Genomic DNA, 18,623 nt, shown 5'->3' on the forward strand with positions numbered 1-18,623 from the left:
AGGACTTATGTTACATGTATCTATATTAATCCACTAGTGTTGTTCTGCAGACTGATGGGGAACAGTGGAATGGGCTGTAAGGACTTATGTTACATGTATCTATATTAATACACTAGTGTTGTTCTGCAGACTGATGGGGAACAGTGGAATGGGCTGTAGGGACTTATGTTACATGTATCTATATTAATCCACAAGTGTTGTTCTGCAGACTGATGGGGAACAGTGGAATGGGCTGTAGGGACTTCTGTTACATGTATCTATATTAATCCACTAGTGTTGTTCTGCAGACTGATGGGGAACAGTGGAATGGGCTGTAGGGACTTTTGCAACACAGCTGTGGTTTAGCACAATCTCCTGATTTATTCCGCTTTCAAATTGTCTTTGAACTTTCAGTTCTCCTTTGTGCAGTTAACTGAGAATACTCAGCAGTAAATTAATGTGGTTTCATTAGTGTCTCTCTGCCTTCCCATTGGCTGTCTCTGGATTCTGACCCTCACAGACCACCATTTCGATGTCACATATCGATGTGTGTGTGTGTGTGTGTGTGTGTGTGTGTGTGTGTGTGTGTGTGTGTGTGTGTGTGTGTGTGTGTGTGTGTGTGTGTGTGTGTGTGTGGTGTGTGTGTGTCTTTGAGTGTGTGCGTGATGCAGAAGCCTAATGGATTATTATGTGTCCATTTTCCATTTAAAATGTGTTTTGTCAGAATTTTGGGCACAGCATTTGTCTCCATAGCAACATGGACAATACTGGTTAAAGCTGAATAGTTTAAATGTTTGATATTGAAACTGTTTGTTAGGGGATGAAATATAATTTTAGCTTCCAAATGAGAGAATTGGGTTTTCATAAGGAAAGAGCCCTGACCAATCAGTGGCCCGCATGAAGAGACAGGGGTTCTAAACTATGAAACACACCCTTCTCCCCTCGCCACTATATAAGACAATGACACAATGTAACCAGGGTTCCACTACATGAGGTCTGCAGCCTCTGCGTTAAAAGGACTCACATGTCAAATACAGAACTAAGTCAACCTCAGCGTGAGCTTTGGTGGCGAATGGTATGAACTTTGAACTTATTCACTACAGAAGTGATACTTCCTAGCAGTTGAGTTAGCAGCGGCCGCTGTAGACGTGGGCTAGGAAAGGACGGACGACGGATCCAGTCTAACAACCAGACGAAGATACCACCACGTATCCAATTTACCACCAGAGACATTCTCCCGAGTACAGGAAGATCTGTTGGCCAACCCGGCCAGCATCTACGACCAATCTACCGAAGCGCAGCTCAGAGTAAATATTTATTGCATTTTCCTTTTCCAAATGGGCGGTAATTTAGAATGCATAAGATACTGTATTTACGATAGCATAGCTGCTTTCTCTTTTCTTGTCTTCACTCTCTTTCATTCAAGCCCAACCCCCTTTGTGTAACAAGCCGCCATGCTGGTTTAGTCCACTAGGGCACATTCTCCTATCATTTCCTTGTAACCATATCTGTTTGTTATGCATTTCTGTGAATTACTTAGATTAGTATATAAATGATTTTAAGACAATTGATGTATGGATGACTCATAGTGAAGCCTGGGTTCGTGCAGATAACCAACAATTTACGACGTTTGGAATGAGATTGACGTGAGGTAAACTAACACATCATTAATCAGAGGACTCATAGATCAGATATTATAATATCTGAAAGTTATATTAGGAAAATTATAACTTTCTAATCTGAATATTTTCCTTAGTGCCCCGACCTCCTAGTTAATTACAGTTACACGATTAATCAGTTTAATCGCGTAATAATAATTACAGAGAGTTATTTGATAAACATGTCTTCAGTTTAATGATGCCAAAGACACGACAACTGCTATATGAATGTCCTCAGTATATTACTGTATAGACTGCTGTATGAATGTCCTCAGTATATTACTGTATAGACTGCTGTATGAATGTCCTCAGTATAGTACTGTATAGACTGCTGTATGAATGTCCTCAGTATATTACTGTATAGACTGCTATATGAATGGCCTCAGTATAGTACTGTATAGACTGCTGTATGAATGTCCTCAGTATAGTACTGTATAGACTGCTATATGAACGTCCTCAGTATAGTACTGTATAGACTGCTGTATGAATGTCCTCAGTATATTACTGTATAGACTGCTGTATGAATGTCCTCAGTATAGTACTGTATAGACTGCTGTATGAATGTCCTCAGTATAGTACTGTATAGACTGCTGTATGAATGTCCTCAGTATATTACTGTATAGACTGCTGTATGAATGTCGTCAGTATATTACTGTATAGACTGCTGTATGAATGTCCTCAGTATAGTACTGTATAGACTGCTGTATGAATGTCCTCAGTATATTACTGTATAGACTGCTGTATGAATGTCCTCAGTATATTACTGTATAGACTGCTGTATGAATGTCGTCAGTATATTACTGTATAGACTGCTGTATGAATGTCGTCAGTATATTACTGTATAGACTGCTGTATGAATGTCCTCAGTATAGTACTGTATAGACTGCTGTATGAATGTGGTCAGTATTAGTACTGTAAGTAGAGGTTATCATGATGGCATGTTCTCTCAAATCAAACCAGGGAGCAAAGTTCAAAGTCAAGCCATTTAGCGGTTCATCATGCGTTACCGTGGAAACGTCTAAGGACTTGAAGTTCATTAGTAAGAGTATTGACGTCTGATAGTTCAGATAATGATTGTGAATATTTGTTGGTTCGGTCAGATAACCTGGAACAAACGTAGTAGATGAAGTGAGTATTATTGTGGAAAACAAATGAAACCACTTCAAAGTCCACATTCAATGTATTTATTACAAAGTCTTCAAAAACCCCAGTCATAGTTTACTAGGCTTACCTCGTTGCTAAGACAACAACACACAAGCCAATCCCTCCCAGCCTGCTTCCATGTAGATCATTTAGATTCAGGTGTGTTGGACTGTACACATTAATATGATTTATTATATACCACAACAACATTACATGTTGGACTGTACACATTAATATGATTTATTATATACCACAACAACATTACATGTTGGACTGTACACATTAATATGATTTATTATTGGAGAATACCATAACAACATTACATGTTGGACTGTACACATTAATATGATTTATTATTGGCGAATACCACAACAACATTACATATTGGACTGTACAGATTAATATGATTTATTATATACCACAACAACATTACATGGTGGACTGTACACATTAATATGATTTATTATATACTACAACAACATTTCATGTTGGACTGTACACATATGATTTATTATATACCACAACAACATTACATGTTGGACTGAACACATTAATATGATTTATTATAAACCACAACAACATGTCATGTTGGACTGTACACATTAATATGATTTATTATATACCACAACAACATTTCATGTTGGACTGAACACATTAATATGATTTATTATATACCACAACAACATTACATGTTGGACTGAACACATTAATATGATTTATTATATACCACAACAACATTACATGTTGGACTGTACACATTAATATGATTTATTATATACCACAACAACATGTCATGTTGGACTGAACACATTAATATGATTTATTATATACCACAACAACATGTCATGTTGGACTGTACACATTAATATGATTTATTATATACCACAACAACATGTCATGTTGGACTGTGCACATTAATATGATTTATTATATACCACAACAACATTACATGTTGGACTGAACACATTAATATGATTTATTATATACCACAACAACATTTCATGTTGGACTGTACACATTAATATGATTTATTATTGGAGAATACCACAACAACATTACATGTTGGACTGAACACATTAATATGATTTATTATATACCACAACAACATTACATGTTGGACTGTACACATTAATGTTATTTATTATATACCACAACAACATTACATGTTGGACTGAACACATTAATATGATTTATTATATACCACAACAACATTTCATGTTGGACTGTACACATATGATTTATTATATACCACAACAACATTACATGTTGGACTGAACACATTAATATGATTTATTATATACCACAACAACATTACATGTTGGACTGAACACATTAATATGATTTATTATATACCACAACAACATTACATGTTGGACTGAACACATTAATATGATTTATTATATACCACAACAACATTACATGTTGGACTGAACACATTAATATGATTTATTATATACCACAACAACATTACATGTTGGACTGTACACATTAATATGATTTATTATATACCACAACAACATTTCATGTTGGACTGAACACATTAATATGATTTATTATATACCACAACAACATTACATGTTGGACTGTACACATTAATATGATGTATTATATACCACAACAACATTTCATGTTGGACTGTACACATTAATATGATTTATTATATACCACAACAACATTTCATGTTGGACTGTACACATTAATATGATTTATTATATACCACAACAACATTACATGTTGGACTGAACACATTAATATGATTTATTATATACCACAACAACATTTCATGTTGGACTGAACACATTAATATGATTTATTATATACCACAACAACATTTCATGTTGGACTGTACACATTAATATGATTTATTATATACCACAACAACATTACATGTTGGACTGAACAAATTAATGTTATTTATTATATACCACAACAACATGTCATGTTGGACTGTACACATTAATATGATTTATTATATACCACAACAACATTTCATGTTGGACTGAACACATATGATTTATTATATACCACAACAACATTACATGTTGGACTGTACACATTAATATGATTTATTATATACCACAACAACATTTCATGTTGGACTGTACACATTAATATGATTTATTATATACCACAACAACATTACATGTTGGACTGTACACATATGATTTATTATATACCACAACAACATTACATGTTGGACTGAACACATTAATATGATTTATTATATACCACAACAACATTACATGTTGGACTGAACACATTAATATGATTTATTATATACCACAACAACATTACATGTTGGACTGTACACATTAATATGATGTATTATATACCACAACAACATTTCATGTTGGACTGTACACATTAATATGATTTATTATATACCACAACAACATTACATGTTGGACTGTACACATTAATATGATTTATTATATACCACAACAACATTACATGTTGGACTGAAGACATTAATATGAATTATTATATACCACAACAACATTTCATGTTGGACAGAACACATTAATATGATTTATTATATACCACAACAACATTACATGTTGGACTGAACACATTAATATGATTTATTATATACCACAACAACATTACATGTTGGACTGTACACATTAATATGATTTATTATTGGAGAATACCACAACAACATTACATGTTGGACTGTACACATTAATATGATTTATTATATACCACAACAACATTACATGTTGGACTGTACACATTAATATGATTTATTATATACCACAACAACATTTCATGTTGGACTGTACACATTAATATGATTTATTATATACCACAACAACATTACATGTTGGACTGTACACATTAATATGATTTATTTTATACCACAACAACATTTCATGTTGGACTGTACACATTAATATGATTTATTATATACCACAACAACATTACATGTTGGACTGTACACATTAATATGATTTATTATATACCACAACAACATTACATGTTGGACTGAAGACATTAATATGAATTATTATATACCACAACAACATTTCATGTTGGACAGAACACATTAATATGATTTATTATATACCACAACAACATTACATGTTGGACTGAACACATTAATATGATTTATTATATACCACAACAACATTACATGTTGGACTGTACACATTAATGTTATTTATTAAAAACAAAGGAGGACAAAGGCACTCTTCATATAATTCATTTAAATGCCTTTATCTGTATGTTATGTTCAATAGAAACAAAGTTTTAAAAAATCCTACGCGTTTCGGCTGCATGGCCTTCGTCAGGGAGTACAAAGAATAATACAATGACTTCTTTTGAACAGCTTTTCCAATTAGCCCTAATTTGAAGAGGGAGTGGTTACACAATGAATTGGACACACCTAGAGACGCCTTCAAGACCTCTTAGCGGAACACAAGTACGCTATACGGGTAGGCAATGAAGACTACACCATGGCAACCCTGCCTCCCTACAAGCTGTGGGTATTGATCATGTTCCGGCCTCTATTAGAAAAGGGGACCGTCTTAAACAGTTAAACCAAAGGGAAAGTTTTTGGATTTACAAATTACAAGCCACTAAATACCCTGGTTTAAATGAAGATATGGATTTCTCACCATTCCTGTAGGGTTGTGATAGGTCCATTTGCTATCATCTAGTGGTCATTTTGCTCAATTGCCCTCAGCTATGTTTAGACTATTGTTGTTCATGTTTGGCTGTGTTCTAGTGTACTATGGAATATATTGCTTTCTTATTCTTCACACTTCTCCCAGTCATGTTTAAGGTTAGAACTACCTTTCTAAGTGTTCTGATACTTCTAGCTTGGAGTTGTATTTTTTTTGATAACATAGCTACAGTATTTCACTTTGTAATGTGTATAGTATTGCTTACTAGGTGTGTCCAATCAATTTTAACCACTCCCTCTTCAAATTAGGGCTAATTGGAAAAGCTGTTCAAAGGAGGACATTGTATTATTTCTTTGTACTCCCTGACGAAGGCCATGCAGCCGAAACGCGTCAGATTTTTAAAACCTTGTTTCTATTGAACATGCCATACAAATAAAGGCATTTTAATCAATTATATGAAGAGTGCCTTGGTCCTCCTTTCTATTTTATACTGTACTCTGTATTTCACACAGTGAGTCTATGCAACCTATTATGTGTCAACGGAAGCACATTTTACTTCTGAACGTGTTTAGGCTTGCCATAACAAAGGGGTTGAATACTTTCTGACTCAAGACATTTCAGATTTAAATCTTTTATTCATTTGTAAAAAAGAAAAGAAAAACATATTTCCACTTTGACATTATGAGTTATTGTGTGTAGGACAGTGACAGTAAAATCTCAATTTAATCGATTAAAAAATACAGCGTGTAAACAACAAAATGTGGAAAAGGTCTAGGCAGTGAATACTTTCTGAAGGCCCTGTAGCTGGTATCATGACTTTCAGCATGCCAATCAATATCATAACTAAAATTGAGAAAGAACTATCTCACAGATCCAGGAATGGTTAAATGAACACGGATAGTCATGCCATGGTCCTTGGTCTGATGAACTGTGAGTTAACAACACACAGTTCTCCACTCCACCACCATTAGGCTGTCCACTCCCCCAGTACCTGCAGTAGAAATAACACAGTTAGACTGACCACTCTCTCAGAACCTAGAGTATGAACAACACAGAATCAGTCCTACCCCTTACACGGTGGTCAGAGTTGTTAGAGCAGTAGTCTCTTACTTTGGGGTGGTCAGTGGGTTGCCGTCCACCCATTTCCAGGTCCCCTCAGTAACAGTGTCAGTCAGACCAATCCAGAAACCCTTGTTGAGGTGGAAGAGAAACTCCTGTTGGTGAGAAAGAGCTGATATTGTCAACTACTATAGACTACATGTGTTAAATACTGGAAGATACATTACTGACCAAGGGATGTTTGATCATAACCCCCCCGCCATATCTCTCTCTCTTTCTCTCTCACCTGTTCCTTATCACTGTTGATGATCACCAGGTCTGCTCCTCTCTCCAGACAGTCATCTTTGCTCTCCCCCCAGGTTTTAGTCTCAGTAGACAGGAAGTACCAACTGGATTCAAACTTCTTCCAGTCTTTAGGGCAGGTTTGTTCTACAAGACAAAAACATGAATTTCCATCTTATTATTCTGCACCTATTATTTTAGAATACAAACACAAGTTGACTGCATATTAGATATATGATGTTATGATCATTTATTTGGTAAACTCACTCAGATTAGAGAACTTTCTCATGAGATCATTTTTCTCTTTCTGTTGCTGGGCTCTCTCTTTAGTCAGGGTGTTACTGCTGGTCTGTAGTTGGTCTCTCTCTTTAGTCAGCTTGTTGTAACTGGTCTGTAGCTGGTCTCTCTTTAGTCAGAAGGCTGTAACTGGCCTGTAGCTGGTCTCTCTCTGTTGAGTCGTGATGACCAATTACTCCATCTGTAAAAGGGAAAAGTTAATCAAACATGTAACTACCACACCATTGATGATTAAGGATGATTAAGGATGATTAAGTATGATTAAGGTTGATTAAGGATGATTAAGGATGATTAAGGATGATTAAGTATTCTACTTAAGTCTCAGTGACAAAATACTAAACTTACAGTAGACAGACAGGCCTATGATCCCAGTCAGTAGGAGGACAGACAGCAGCCCCAGACACACTGCAGCTACTCCAGAGGGTCTCTTCCACCACTGGAAATGTACTGAATCACAAATTATTAAAGTATGGTATTTGGTAATGTGTTTTACTGTATCATCCACGATTGGGACAAATAAATAAAATAAAATTGTATTTGTCACATGCGCCGTATCCAACAGGTGTTTTAACCTGTTGGGGCTACAGGTTAGCAATGAACCCCGAGACGGGATTGCTAACAAGGCTGGAAATTCAAAACATCAAAAATCTAATAATTTCAATTTCTCAAACAAGCAACTATTTTACACCATTTAAAAGATAAACATCTCCTTATTCCAACCACATTGTTCGATTTTCAAAGAGGCTTTACGGCAAAAGCATAAAGTTAGATTATGTTAGGACAGTACATAGCCACAAAAGTACAAACATCCATTTTCAATTCAAGGTCAGGCGTCACCAAAAGCAGAAACCAGCTAAAATTATGCACTAACCTTTGGCAATCTCCATCAGATGACACTCCTAGGACATTATGTTATACAATACATGCATTTTTTGTTCCATCAAGTTCATATTTATGTCCAAAAACAGCATTTTACAGTAGCGTGAAATTCAGATTTTTTTCTTCTCTGAAGTGCTTCCGGTGAACAACGTTACAATTTACAAAATTACTATTCGAAAACATTGGTAAATTATAATATTGTGATTCAAATAATAATAGTTTATCATTTCGTAAATGCTACTGTATTGCCAGATTTCAAAATAACTTTACTGGGAAATCACAAGTTGCAATAAACCGGGTGCTGTGCTAAGAACAATAGGCTAGGCTATATAAGTTAGCATCATCTTGTAACCAGCTAATATCAATAATACTATCGTCAATAATCCCTTACCTTTGATTATCTTCATCCATTGGCACTTCCAGGAATCCCAGGTCCACTACAAATGTGGTTTCTTTTGACAAAGTTCATAATTGATGTCCAAATAACTCCAAGTTGTTCCATGTTGTTAGCGCTTCGGTGGCTACTCAAAAGTAGTGCGGGCGGGGGGTGGGAAGTCACGGCGAAAAGTTAAAAAAGTTTAAAAAAATAATCTATTTACGTTCGTTCAAACATGTCAAACGTTGTTTAGCATCAATCTTTAGAGCCATTTTTAACGTGAAACATCAGTAATGTTTCAACACGACCGCTCCTGTGTCTAGAAAAACATCTTTGAAAATTGTCTCGAGTTACATGATTGAGCAGGTGCAGGCAATAATGGAAGTGACGACATCCCAGGGAGGTCAACTTCCCTTCCTTGTCATCCGGTCTCTGTTGATCATAGACGCTTCAAACAACTTTATAAAGATCGCTGACATCTAGTGGAAGCCGTAGGAGTTGCGAAATGAATCCTTTCTCACTGTGGTATCTATTAAACAATGATAAAAAAAAATAGTACAGCCACAAAATTCTTTTTTTCTCTCAGGTTTTCTCAGGTTTTTGCCTGCCATATGAGTTTTGTTATACTTACAGACACCATTCAAACAGTTTTAGAAAATTCAGAGTGTTTTCTATCCAAATCTGGTAATAATATGCATATCCTAGCTTCTGAGTTGGTGTAGGTGGCAGTTAAAAATGGGCACATATTTTTTTCAAAATTCTCAATACTGCCCCCGTAGCCCATTAAGAAAAATACAAAAAAATGAAAATAAATAAAAGTAACAAATAATTAAAGAGCAGCAGTAAAATACCAATAGCAGGGCTTTATACAGGGAGTACCGGTACAGAGTCAGTGTGCGGGAGCACTGGTGTCGAGGTAATTGAGGTAATATGTACATGTAGGTAGAGTTATTAAAGTTACTATGCATAGATAATAAACAGAGTAGCAGCAGGGTAAAAGAGGGGGGGGGACAATGCAAATAGTCTGGGTAGCCATTTGATTAGATGTTCAGGAGTCTTATGGCTTGGGGGTAGAAACTGTTTATAAGCCTCTTGGACCTAGACTTAGGCACTCTGTTACTGCTTGCCATGCGATAACAGAGAGAACAGTCTATGACTAGGGTGGCTGGAGTCTTTGACAATGTTTAAGGCCTTCCTCTGACACCGCCTGGTATAGAGGTCCTGGATGGCAGGAAGTTTGGCCCAGTGATGTACTGGGCTGTATGCACTACCCTTTGTAGTGCCTTGCTGTCGGAGGCCGAGCAGTTGCCATACCAGGCAGTGGTGCAACCAGTTAGGATGCTCTCGGTGGTGCAGCGTTAGAACCTTTTGAGGATCTGAGGACCCATGCCAAATGTTTTCAGTCTGTTGTGCCCTCTTTTCAGATTTTGTTGGCTGGAGTGTGTCAGCAGTTCCTGCAAGAGGAAGGCATTGATGCTATGGACTGGCCCGCCCGTTCCCCAGACCTGAATCCAATTGAGCACCTCTGGGACATCATGTCTCACTCCATCCACCAACGCCACGTTGCACCACAGACTGTCCAGGAGTTGGCGGATGCTTTAGTCCAGGTCTGGGAGGAGATCCCTCAGGAGACCATCCGCCACCTCATCAGGAGCATGTCCAGGCGTTGTAGGGAGGTCATACAGGCACGTGGAGGCCACACACACTACTGAGCCTCATTTTGACTTGTTTTAAGGACATTACATCAAAGTTGGATCAGCCTGTAGTGTGTTTTTCCACTTTAATTTTGAGTGTGACTCCAAATCCAGACCTCCATGGGTTGATAAATTGGATTTCAATAAATTATTATTGTGTGATTTTGTTGTCAGCACATTCAACTATGTAAAGAAAAAAGTATTTCATAAGATTATTTCATTCATTAAGATCTAGGATGTGTTATTTTAGTGTTCCCTTTATTTTTTTGAGCAATGTATAATCAAACTAAGGGTGGTGGGAGTCATATCATGTATTATATTATCACACTAAGGCTGGTGGGAGTCATATCATGTATTATATAATCACACTAAGGCTGGTGGGAGTCATATCATGTATTATATTATCACACTAATGCTGGTGGGAGTCATATCATGTAGTATATTATCACACTAAGGCTGGTGGGAGTCATATCATGTATTATATTATCACACTAAGGCTGGTGGGAGTCATATCATGTATTATATTATCACACTAAGGCTGGTGGGAGTCACGTAGTGGCCAGGGTTGTGCTAATTTCACAATTTCCCCTTCACTGTGGTTGACTGATAAAGGGTTTCACTACCTAAAGTCACACAGACGCAGGACTTTGCGGGGAGAAGACACAGCTATAGACGTATATTAGAGTTGAGGTTAGAAGTTACTGTATTTCACCACAAGTGTGTTAAGATGTCAGAGGGAGTCTATGAAAACTCAGATGGATTTGAAGACGATGAGCTTGATGCAATGAAGAACACAGAGATTGATGACCAATTATATTCCAATGTAAGAGCCTTCAAGCCCAGTTCAAGAGATGGAGTTGTTGCTTCAGGTAAGATTACACACACACACACACACACACACACACACACACACACACACACACACACACACACACACACACACACACACACACACACACACACACACACACACACACACACACACACTAAACAGGTGAGATTGCCATGTAGTAATATGGCTTTGTTCTGGACGACTGTGTGATCACGCTCTCCATAGCCGATGTGAGTAAGACCTTTAGACAGGTCAACATTCACAAGGCCGCAGGGCCAGACGGATTACCAGGACGTGTACTCTGAGCATGTGCTGACCAACTTGCAAGTGTCTTCACTTACATTTTCAACCTCTCCCTGTCTGTCTGTAATCCCAACATGTTTTAAGTAGGGGAGGTTCATAGATTTGAAGTACAGTGAAATTATCATCATTATTAGGTTTTGTTTGTAGTCAACTTATGGGTTTCTGAATCGGTGTAGTTTAACCTGTTAGGGCTAGGGGGCAGTATTGACACGGCTGGATAAAAAACGTACCCGATTTAATCTGGTTACTACTCCTGCCCAGTAACTAGAATATGCATATAATTATTGGCTTTGGATAGAAAACACCCTAAAGTTTCTAAAACTGTTTGAATGGTGTCTGTGAGTATAACAGAACTCATATGGCAGGCCAAAACCTGAGAAGATTTCAAGCAGGAAGTGGCCTGTCTGAGAAGTAGTGTTTCATCTTGGCTCTTTTTATTGAAGACTCAGGATCTGTGCAATAACGTGACACTTCCTACGTCTTCCATAGGGTCTCAGAGCCCGGGAAAAAGCTGAACGATATCGATGCAGGCTCTGGCTGAAACACTTTATCGCTTTTGGCAAGTGGCCACACAGAGTACTATGGGCTTAGGCGCGTGCCCGCTTCGACCGAATGCTTTCTTTTCCTTTGTCTGTTTACCTAAAGATTCCCGGTCTGAATATTATCGCTTTTTTATGAGAAAAATGGCATAAAAATTGATTTTAAACAGCGGTTGACATGCGTCGAAGTACGGTAATGGAATATTTAGAATTTTTTTGTCACGAATTGCGCCATGCTCGCCACCCTTATTTACCCTTTAGGATAGTGTCTAGAACGCACAAACAAAACGCCGCTGTTTGGATATAACGATGGATTATTTTGGACCAAACCAACATTTGTTATTGAAGTAGAAGTCCTGGGAGTGCATTCTGACAAAGACAACAAAGGTAATAACATTTTTCTTATAGTAAATCTGACTTTGATGAGTGCTAAACTTGCTGGGTGTCTAAATAGCTAGCCCTGTGATGCCGGGCTATCTACTGAGAATTTTGCAAAATGTGCTTTCACCGAAAAGCTATTTTAAAATCGGACATATTGAGTGCATAGAGGAGTTCTGTATCTATAATTCTTAAAATAATTGTTATGCTTTTTGTGAACGTTTATCGTGAGTAATTTAGTAAATTCACCGGCAGTGTTCGGTGGGAATGCTAGTCACATGCTAGTCACTTGCTAATGTAAAAAGCTGGTTTTTGATATAAATATGAACATGATTGAACAAAACATGCATGTATTGTATAACATAATGTCCTAGGGTTGTCATCTGATGAAGATCATCAAAGGTTAGTGCTACATTTAGCTGTGGTTTGGGTTTATGTGACATTATATGCTAGCTTGAAAAATGGGTGTATGATTATTTCTGGCTGGGTACTCTGCTGACATAATCTAATGTTTTGCTTTCGTTGTAAAGCCTTTTTGAAATCGGACAGTGTGGTTAGATTAACAAGAGTCTTATCTTTAAAATGGTGTAAAATAGTCATATTTTTGAAAAATTGAAGTAATAGCATATCTAAGGTATTTGAAAATTGCGCCACAGGATTCAACTGGCTGTTGAGTAGGTTAGCCCATAGAGGTTAAGCAGACCACCCTGTGCCCAAGAACACTAAGGTAACCTGCCTAAATGACTACCGACCCGTAGCAACAGTTAGTGGAAGGCTGGTAATGGCTCACATCAACACCATTATCCCAGAAACCCAAGACCCACTCCAATTTGCATATCGCCCAAACAAATCCACAGATGATGCAATCTCTATTGCACTCCACACTGCCCTTTCCCACCTGGACAAAAGGAACACCTATGTGAGAATGCTATTCCTTGACTACAGATCCGTGTTCAACACCATAGTACCCTCAACGCTCATCAATAAGCTAAGGACCCTGGGACTAAACACCTCCCTCTGTAACTGGATTCTGGACTTCCAGACGGGCCGCCCCCCAGGTGGTAAGGGTAGGTAACAACACATCCGCCACGCTGATCCTCAACACGGGGGCCCCTCAGGGGTGCGTGCTCAGTACCCTCCTGTACTCCCTGTTCACTCATGACTGCATGGCCAGGCATGACTCCAACACCATCATTAAGTTTGCCGATGACACAACAGGGGTAGGCCTGATCACCGACAATAACGAGACAGCCTATAGGGAGGAGGTCAGAGACCTGGCCATGTGGTGCAAGGACAACAACCTCTCCCTCAACGTGATCAAGACAAAGGAGATGATCGCGGACTACAGGAAAAGGAGGACCGAGCATGCCCCTGTTCTCATCGATGGGGCTGTAGTGGAGCAGGTTGAGAGTTTCAAGTTCTTTGGTGTCCACATCACCAACAAACTAACATGGTCCAAACACACCAAGACGGTTGTGAAGAGGGCACAACAAAATCTGAAAAGAGGGCACAACAGACTGAAAACATTTGGCATGGGTCCTCAGATCCTCAAAAGGTTCTAACGCTGCACCACCGAGAGCATCCTAACTGGTTGCACCACTGCCTGGTATGGCAACTGCTCGGCCTCCGACAGCAAGGCACTACAAAGGGTAGTGCATACAGCGCAGTACATCACTGGGCCAAACTTCCTGCCATCCAGGACCTCTATACCAGGCGGTGTCAGAGGAAGGCCCTAAACATTGAGAATTTTGAAAAAATATGTGCCCATTTTTAACTGCCACCTACACCAACTCAGAAGCTAGGATATGCATATTATTACCAGATTTGGATAGAAAACACTCTGAATTTTCTAAAACTGTTTGAATGGTGTCTGTAAGTATAACAAAACTCATATGGCAGGCAAAAACCTGAGAAAACCTGAGAGAAAAAGAATTTTGTGGCTGTACTATTTTTTTTATCATTGTTTAATAGATACCACAGTGAGAAAGGATTCATTTCGCAACTCCTACGGCTTCCACTAGATGTCAGCGATCTTTATAAAGTTGTTTGAAGCGTCTATGATCAACAGAGACCGGATGACAAGGAAGGGAAGTTGACCTCCCTGGGATGTCGTCACTTCCATTATTGCCTGCACCTGCTCAATCATGTGACTCGAGACAATTTTCAAAGATGTTTTTCTAGACACAGGAGCGGTCGTGTTGAAACATTACTGATGTTTCACGTTAAAAATGGCTCTAAAGATTGATGCTAAACAACGTTTGACATGTTTGAACGAACGTAAATAGATTATTTTTTAAACTTTTTTAACTTTTCGCCGTGACTTCCCACCCCCCGCCCGCGCTACTTTTGAGTAGCCACCGAAGCGCTAACAACATGGAACAACTTGGAGTTATTTGGACATCAATTATGAACTTTGTCAAAAGAAACCACATTTGTAGTGGACCTGGGATTCCTGGAAGTGCCAATGGATGAAGATAATCAAAGGTAAGGGATTATTGACGATAGTATTATTGATATTAGCTGGTTACAAGATGATGCTAACCTATATAGCCTAGCCTATTGTTCTTAGCACAGCACCCGGTTTATTGCAACTTGTGATTTCCCAGTAAAGTTATTTTGAAATCTGGCAATACAGTAGCATTTACGAAATGATAAACTATTATTATTTGAATCACAATATTATAATTTACCAATGTTTTCGAATAGTAATTTTGTAAATTGTAACGTTGTTCACCGGAAGCACTTCAGAGAAGAAAAAAATCTGAATTTCACGCTACAGTAAAATGCTGTTTTTGGATATAAATATGAACTTGATGGAACAAAAAATGCATGTATTGTATAACATAATGTCCTAGGAGTGTCATCTGATGGAGATTGCCAAAGGTTAGTGCATAATTTTAGCTGGTTTCTGCTTTTGGTGACGCCTGACCTTGAATTGAAAATGGATGTTTGTACTTTTGTGGCTATGTACTGTCCTAACATAATCTAACTTTATGCTTTTGCCGTAAAGCCTCTTTGAAAATCGAACAATGTGGTTGGAATAAGGAGATGTTTATCTTTTAAATGGTGTAAAATAGTTGCTTGTTTGAGAAATTGAAATTATTAGATTTTTGATGTTTTGAATTTCCAGCCTTGTTAGCAATCCCGTCTCGGGGTTCATTGCTAACCTGTAGCCCCAACAGGTTAAATCACCTGTTGGATACGGCGCATGTGACAAATACAATTTTATTTTATTTATTTGTCCCAATCGTGGATGATACAGTAAAACACATTACCAAATACCATACTTTAATAATTTGTGATTCAGTACATTTCCAGTGGTGGAAGAGTAGCTGCAGTGTGTCTGGGGCTGCTGTGTGTTCTCCTACTGACTGGGATCATAGGCCTGTCTGTCTACTGTAAGTTTAGTATTTTGTCACTGAGACTTAAGTAGAATACTTAATCATCCTTAATCATCCTTAATCATCCTTAATCAACCTTAATCATACTTAATCATCCTTAATCATCCTTAATCATCAATGGTGTGGTAGTTACATGTTTGATTAACTTTTCCCTTTTACAGATGGAGTAATTGGTCATCACGACTCAACAGAGAGAGACCAGCTACAGGCCAGTTACAGCCTTCTGACTAAAGAGGGAGACCAGCTACAGACCAGTTACAGCCTTCTGACTAAAGAGAGAGACCAGCTACAGACCAGTTACAGCCTTCTGACTAAAGAGAGAGACCAGCTACAGACCAGTTACAGCCTTCTGACTAAAGAGAGAAACCAACTACAGACCAGCAGTAACACCCTGACTAAAGAGAGAGACCAGCAACAGACCAGCAGTAACACCCTGACTAAAGAGAGAGACCAGCAACAGACCAGCAGTAACACCCTGACTAAAGACGAGAGACCAGCAACAGAAAGAGAAAAATGATCTCATGAGAAAGTTCTCTAATCTGAGTGAGTTTACCAAATAAATGATCATAACATCACATATCTAATATCCAGTCAACTTGTGTTTGTATTCTAAAATAATAGGTGCAGAATAATAAGATGGAAATTCATGTTTTTGTCTTGTAGAACAAACCTGCCCTAAAGACTGGAAGAAGTTTGAATCCAGTTGGTACTTCCTGTCTACTGAGACTAAAACCCGGGGGGAGAGCAAAGATGACTGTCTGGAGAGAGGAGCAGACCTGGTGATCATCAACAGTGATAAGGAACAGGTGAGAGAGAAAGAGAGAGAGATATGGCGGGGGGGTTATGATCAAACATCCCTTGGTCAGTAATGTATCTTCCAGTATTTAACACATGTAGTCTATAGTAGTTGACAATATCAGCTCTTTCTCACCAACAGGAGTTTCTCTTCCACCTCAACAAGGGTTTCTGGATTGGTCTGACTGACACTGTTACTGAGGGGACCTGGAAATGGGTGGACGGCAACCCACTGACCACCCCAAAGTAAGAGACTACTGCTCTAACAACTCTGACCACCGTGTAAGGGGTAGGACTGATTCTGTGTGTTTTTCATACTCTAGGTTCTTAGAGAGTATCCAGTCTAACTGTATTGTTCATACTCTAGGTTCTGAGAGAGTATCCAGTCTAACTGTGTTGTTCATACTCTAGGTTCTGAGAGAGTATCCAGTCTAACTGTATTGTTCATTACTCTAGGTTCTGAGAGAGTATCCAGTCTAACTGTATTGTTCATACTCTAGGTTCTGAGAGAGTATCCAGTCTAACTGTATTGTTCATACTCTAGGTTCTGAGAGAGTGGTCAGTCTAACTGTATTGTTCATACTCTAGGTTCTGAGAGAGTGGTCAGTCTAACTGTATTGTTCATACTCTAGGTTCTGAGAGAGTATCCAGTCTAACTGTATTGTTCATACTCTAGGTTCTGAGAGAGTGGTCAGTCTAACTGTGTTGTTCATACTCTAGGTTCTGAGAGAGTATCCAGTCTAGCTCTGTATTGTTCATACTCTAGGTTCTGAGAGAGTGGTCAGTCTAACTGTGTTGTTCATACTCTAGGTTCTGAGAGAGTGGTCAGTCTAACTGTGTTGTTCATACTCTAGGTTCTGAGAGAGTGGTCAGTCTAACTGTGTTGTTCATACTCTAGGTTCTGAGAGAGTTGTCAGTCTAACTGTGTTGTTCATACTCTAGGTTCTGAGAGAGTGGTCAGTCTAACTGTATTGTTCATACTCTAGGTTCTGAGAGAGTGGTCAGTCTAACTGTGTTGTTCATACTCTAGGTTCTGAGAGAGTGGTCAGTCTAACTGTGTTGTTCATACTCTAGGTTCTGAGAGAGTGGTCAGTCTAACTGTGTTGTTCATACTCTAGGTTCTGAGAGAGTGGTCAGTCTAACTGTATTGTTCATACTCTAGGTCCTGAGAGAGTATCCAGTCTAACTGTATTGTTCATACTCTAGGTCCTGAGAGAGTATCCAGTCTAACTGTATTGTTCATACTTCTAGGTTCTTAGAGAGTATCCAGTCTAACTGTATTGTTCATACTCTAGGTCCTGAGAGAGTATCCAGTCTAGCTCTGTATTGTTCATACTCTAGGTTCTGAGAGAGTGGTCAGTCTAACTGTATTGTTCATACTC

The 18,623-nt window shown here is 38.4% G+C and overlaps 2 protein-coding genes across 4 annotated transcripts; one reads left to right on the forward strand and one right to left on the reverse strand.

Moving 5' to 3' along the window:
- The first annotated feature begins 942 nt into the window (after window positions 1-942).
- Window positions 943-17,539, forward strand: LOC145877231 (C-type lectin domain family 4 member E-like). 3 transcript variants are annotated; one of them, XM_082972521.1, is made up of 5 exons: window positions 943-1,286; window positions 10,724-11,862; window positions 16,608-16,989; window positions 17,110-17,252; window positions 17,384-17,539. In XM_082972521.1, exons 3-5 carry the CDS (start codon window positions 16,968-16,970, stop codon window positions 17,489-17,491), a joined length of 273 nt encoding a protein of 90 aa, XP_082828647.1. In that variant the 5' UTR covers window positions 943-1,286; window positions 10,724-11,862; window positions 16,608-16,967; the 3' UTR covers window positions 17,492-17,539. The 3 variants fall into 3 exon arrangements, with proteins under 3 accessions (XP_082828647.1, XP_082828648.1, XP_082828649.1); XM_082972522.1 differs by lacking the exons at window positions 943-1,286; window positions 10,724-11,862 and adding an exon at window positions 15,005-16,443; XM_082972523.1 differs by lacking the exons at window positions 943-1,286; window positions 10,724-11,862 and having other exon boundaries at window positions 16,453-16,989.
- Window positions 7,022-8,449, reverse strand: LOC145877230 (C-type lectin domain family 4 member E-like). The gene is made up of 5 exons (XM_082972520.1): window positions 8,390-8,449; window positions 8,015-8,225; window positions 7,752-7,894; window positions 7,517-7,620; window positions 7,022-7,397 (listed from the first exon to the last, which is right to left on the reverse strand). Exons 2-5 carry the CDS (start codon window positions 8,034-8,036, stop codon window positions 7,250-7,252), a joined length of 417 nt encoding a protein of 138 aa, XP_082828646.1. The 5' UTR covers window positions 8,037-8,225; window positions 8,390-8,449; the 3' UTR covers window positions 7,022-7,249.
- Window positions 17,540-18,623: the final 1,084 nt, after the last annotated feature.

Source organism: Salmo salar, unplaced genomic scaffold (assembly GCF_965601325.2).
Source record: "Salmo salar unplaced genomic scaffold, fSalSal1 ptg000730l, whole genome shotgun sequence".
NCBI classification, from domain to species: Eukaryota; Metazoa; Chordata; class Actinopteri; order Salmoniformes; family Salmonidae; genus Salmo; species Salmo salar.

What these genes read in the sequence shown, in the direction of transcription:
- LOC145877230 (XM_082972520.1), bottom strand. Translation starts at nt 8,036, where the DNA reads ATGAGAAAGTTCTCTAATCTGA. An exon ending in TCAACAGTGATAAGGAACAG is followed by an intron (nt 7,621 to 7,751) that starts GTGAGAGAGAAA and finishes TCTCACCAACAG; the next exon opens with GAGTTTCTCTTCCACCTCAA. An exon ending in AACCCACTGACCACCCCAAA is followed by an intron (nt 7,398 to 7,516) that starts GTAAGAGACTAC and finishes TTTCTACTGCAG; the next exon opens with GTACTGGGGGAGTGGACAGC.
- LOC145877231 (XM_082972521.1), top strand. Translation starts at nt 16,968, where the DNA reads ATGAGAAAGTTCTCTAATCTGA. An exon ending in GAGAAAGTTCTCTAATCTGA is followed by an intron (nt 16,990 to 17,109) that starts GTGAGTTTACCA and finishes TTTGTCTTGTAG; the next exon opens with AACAAACCTGCCCTAAAGAC. An exon ending in TCAACAGTGATAAGGAACAG is followed by an intron (nt 17,253 to 17,383) that starts GTGAGAGAGAAA and finishes TCTCACCAACAG; the next exon opens with GAGTTTCTCTTCCACCTCAA.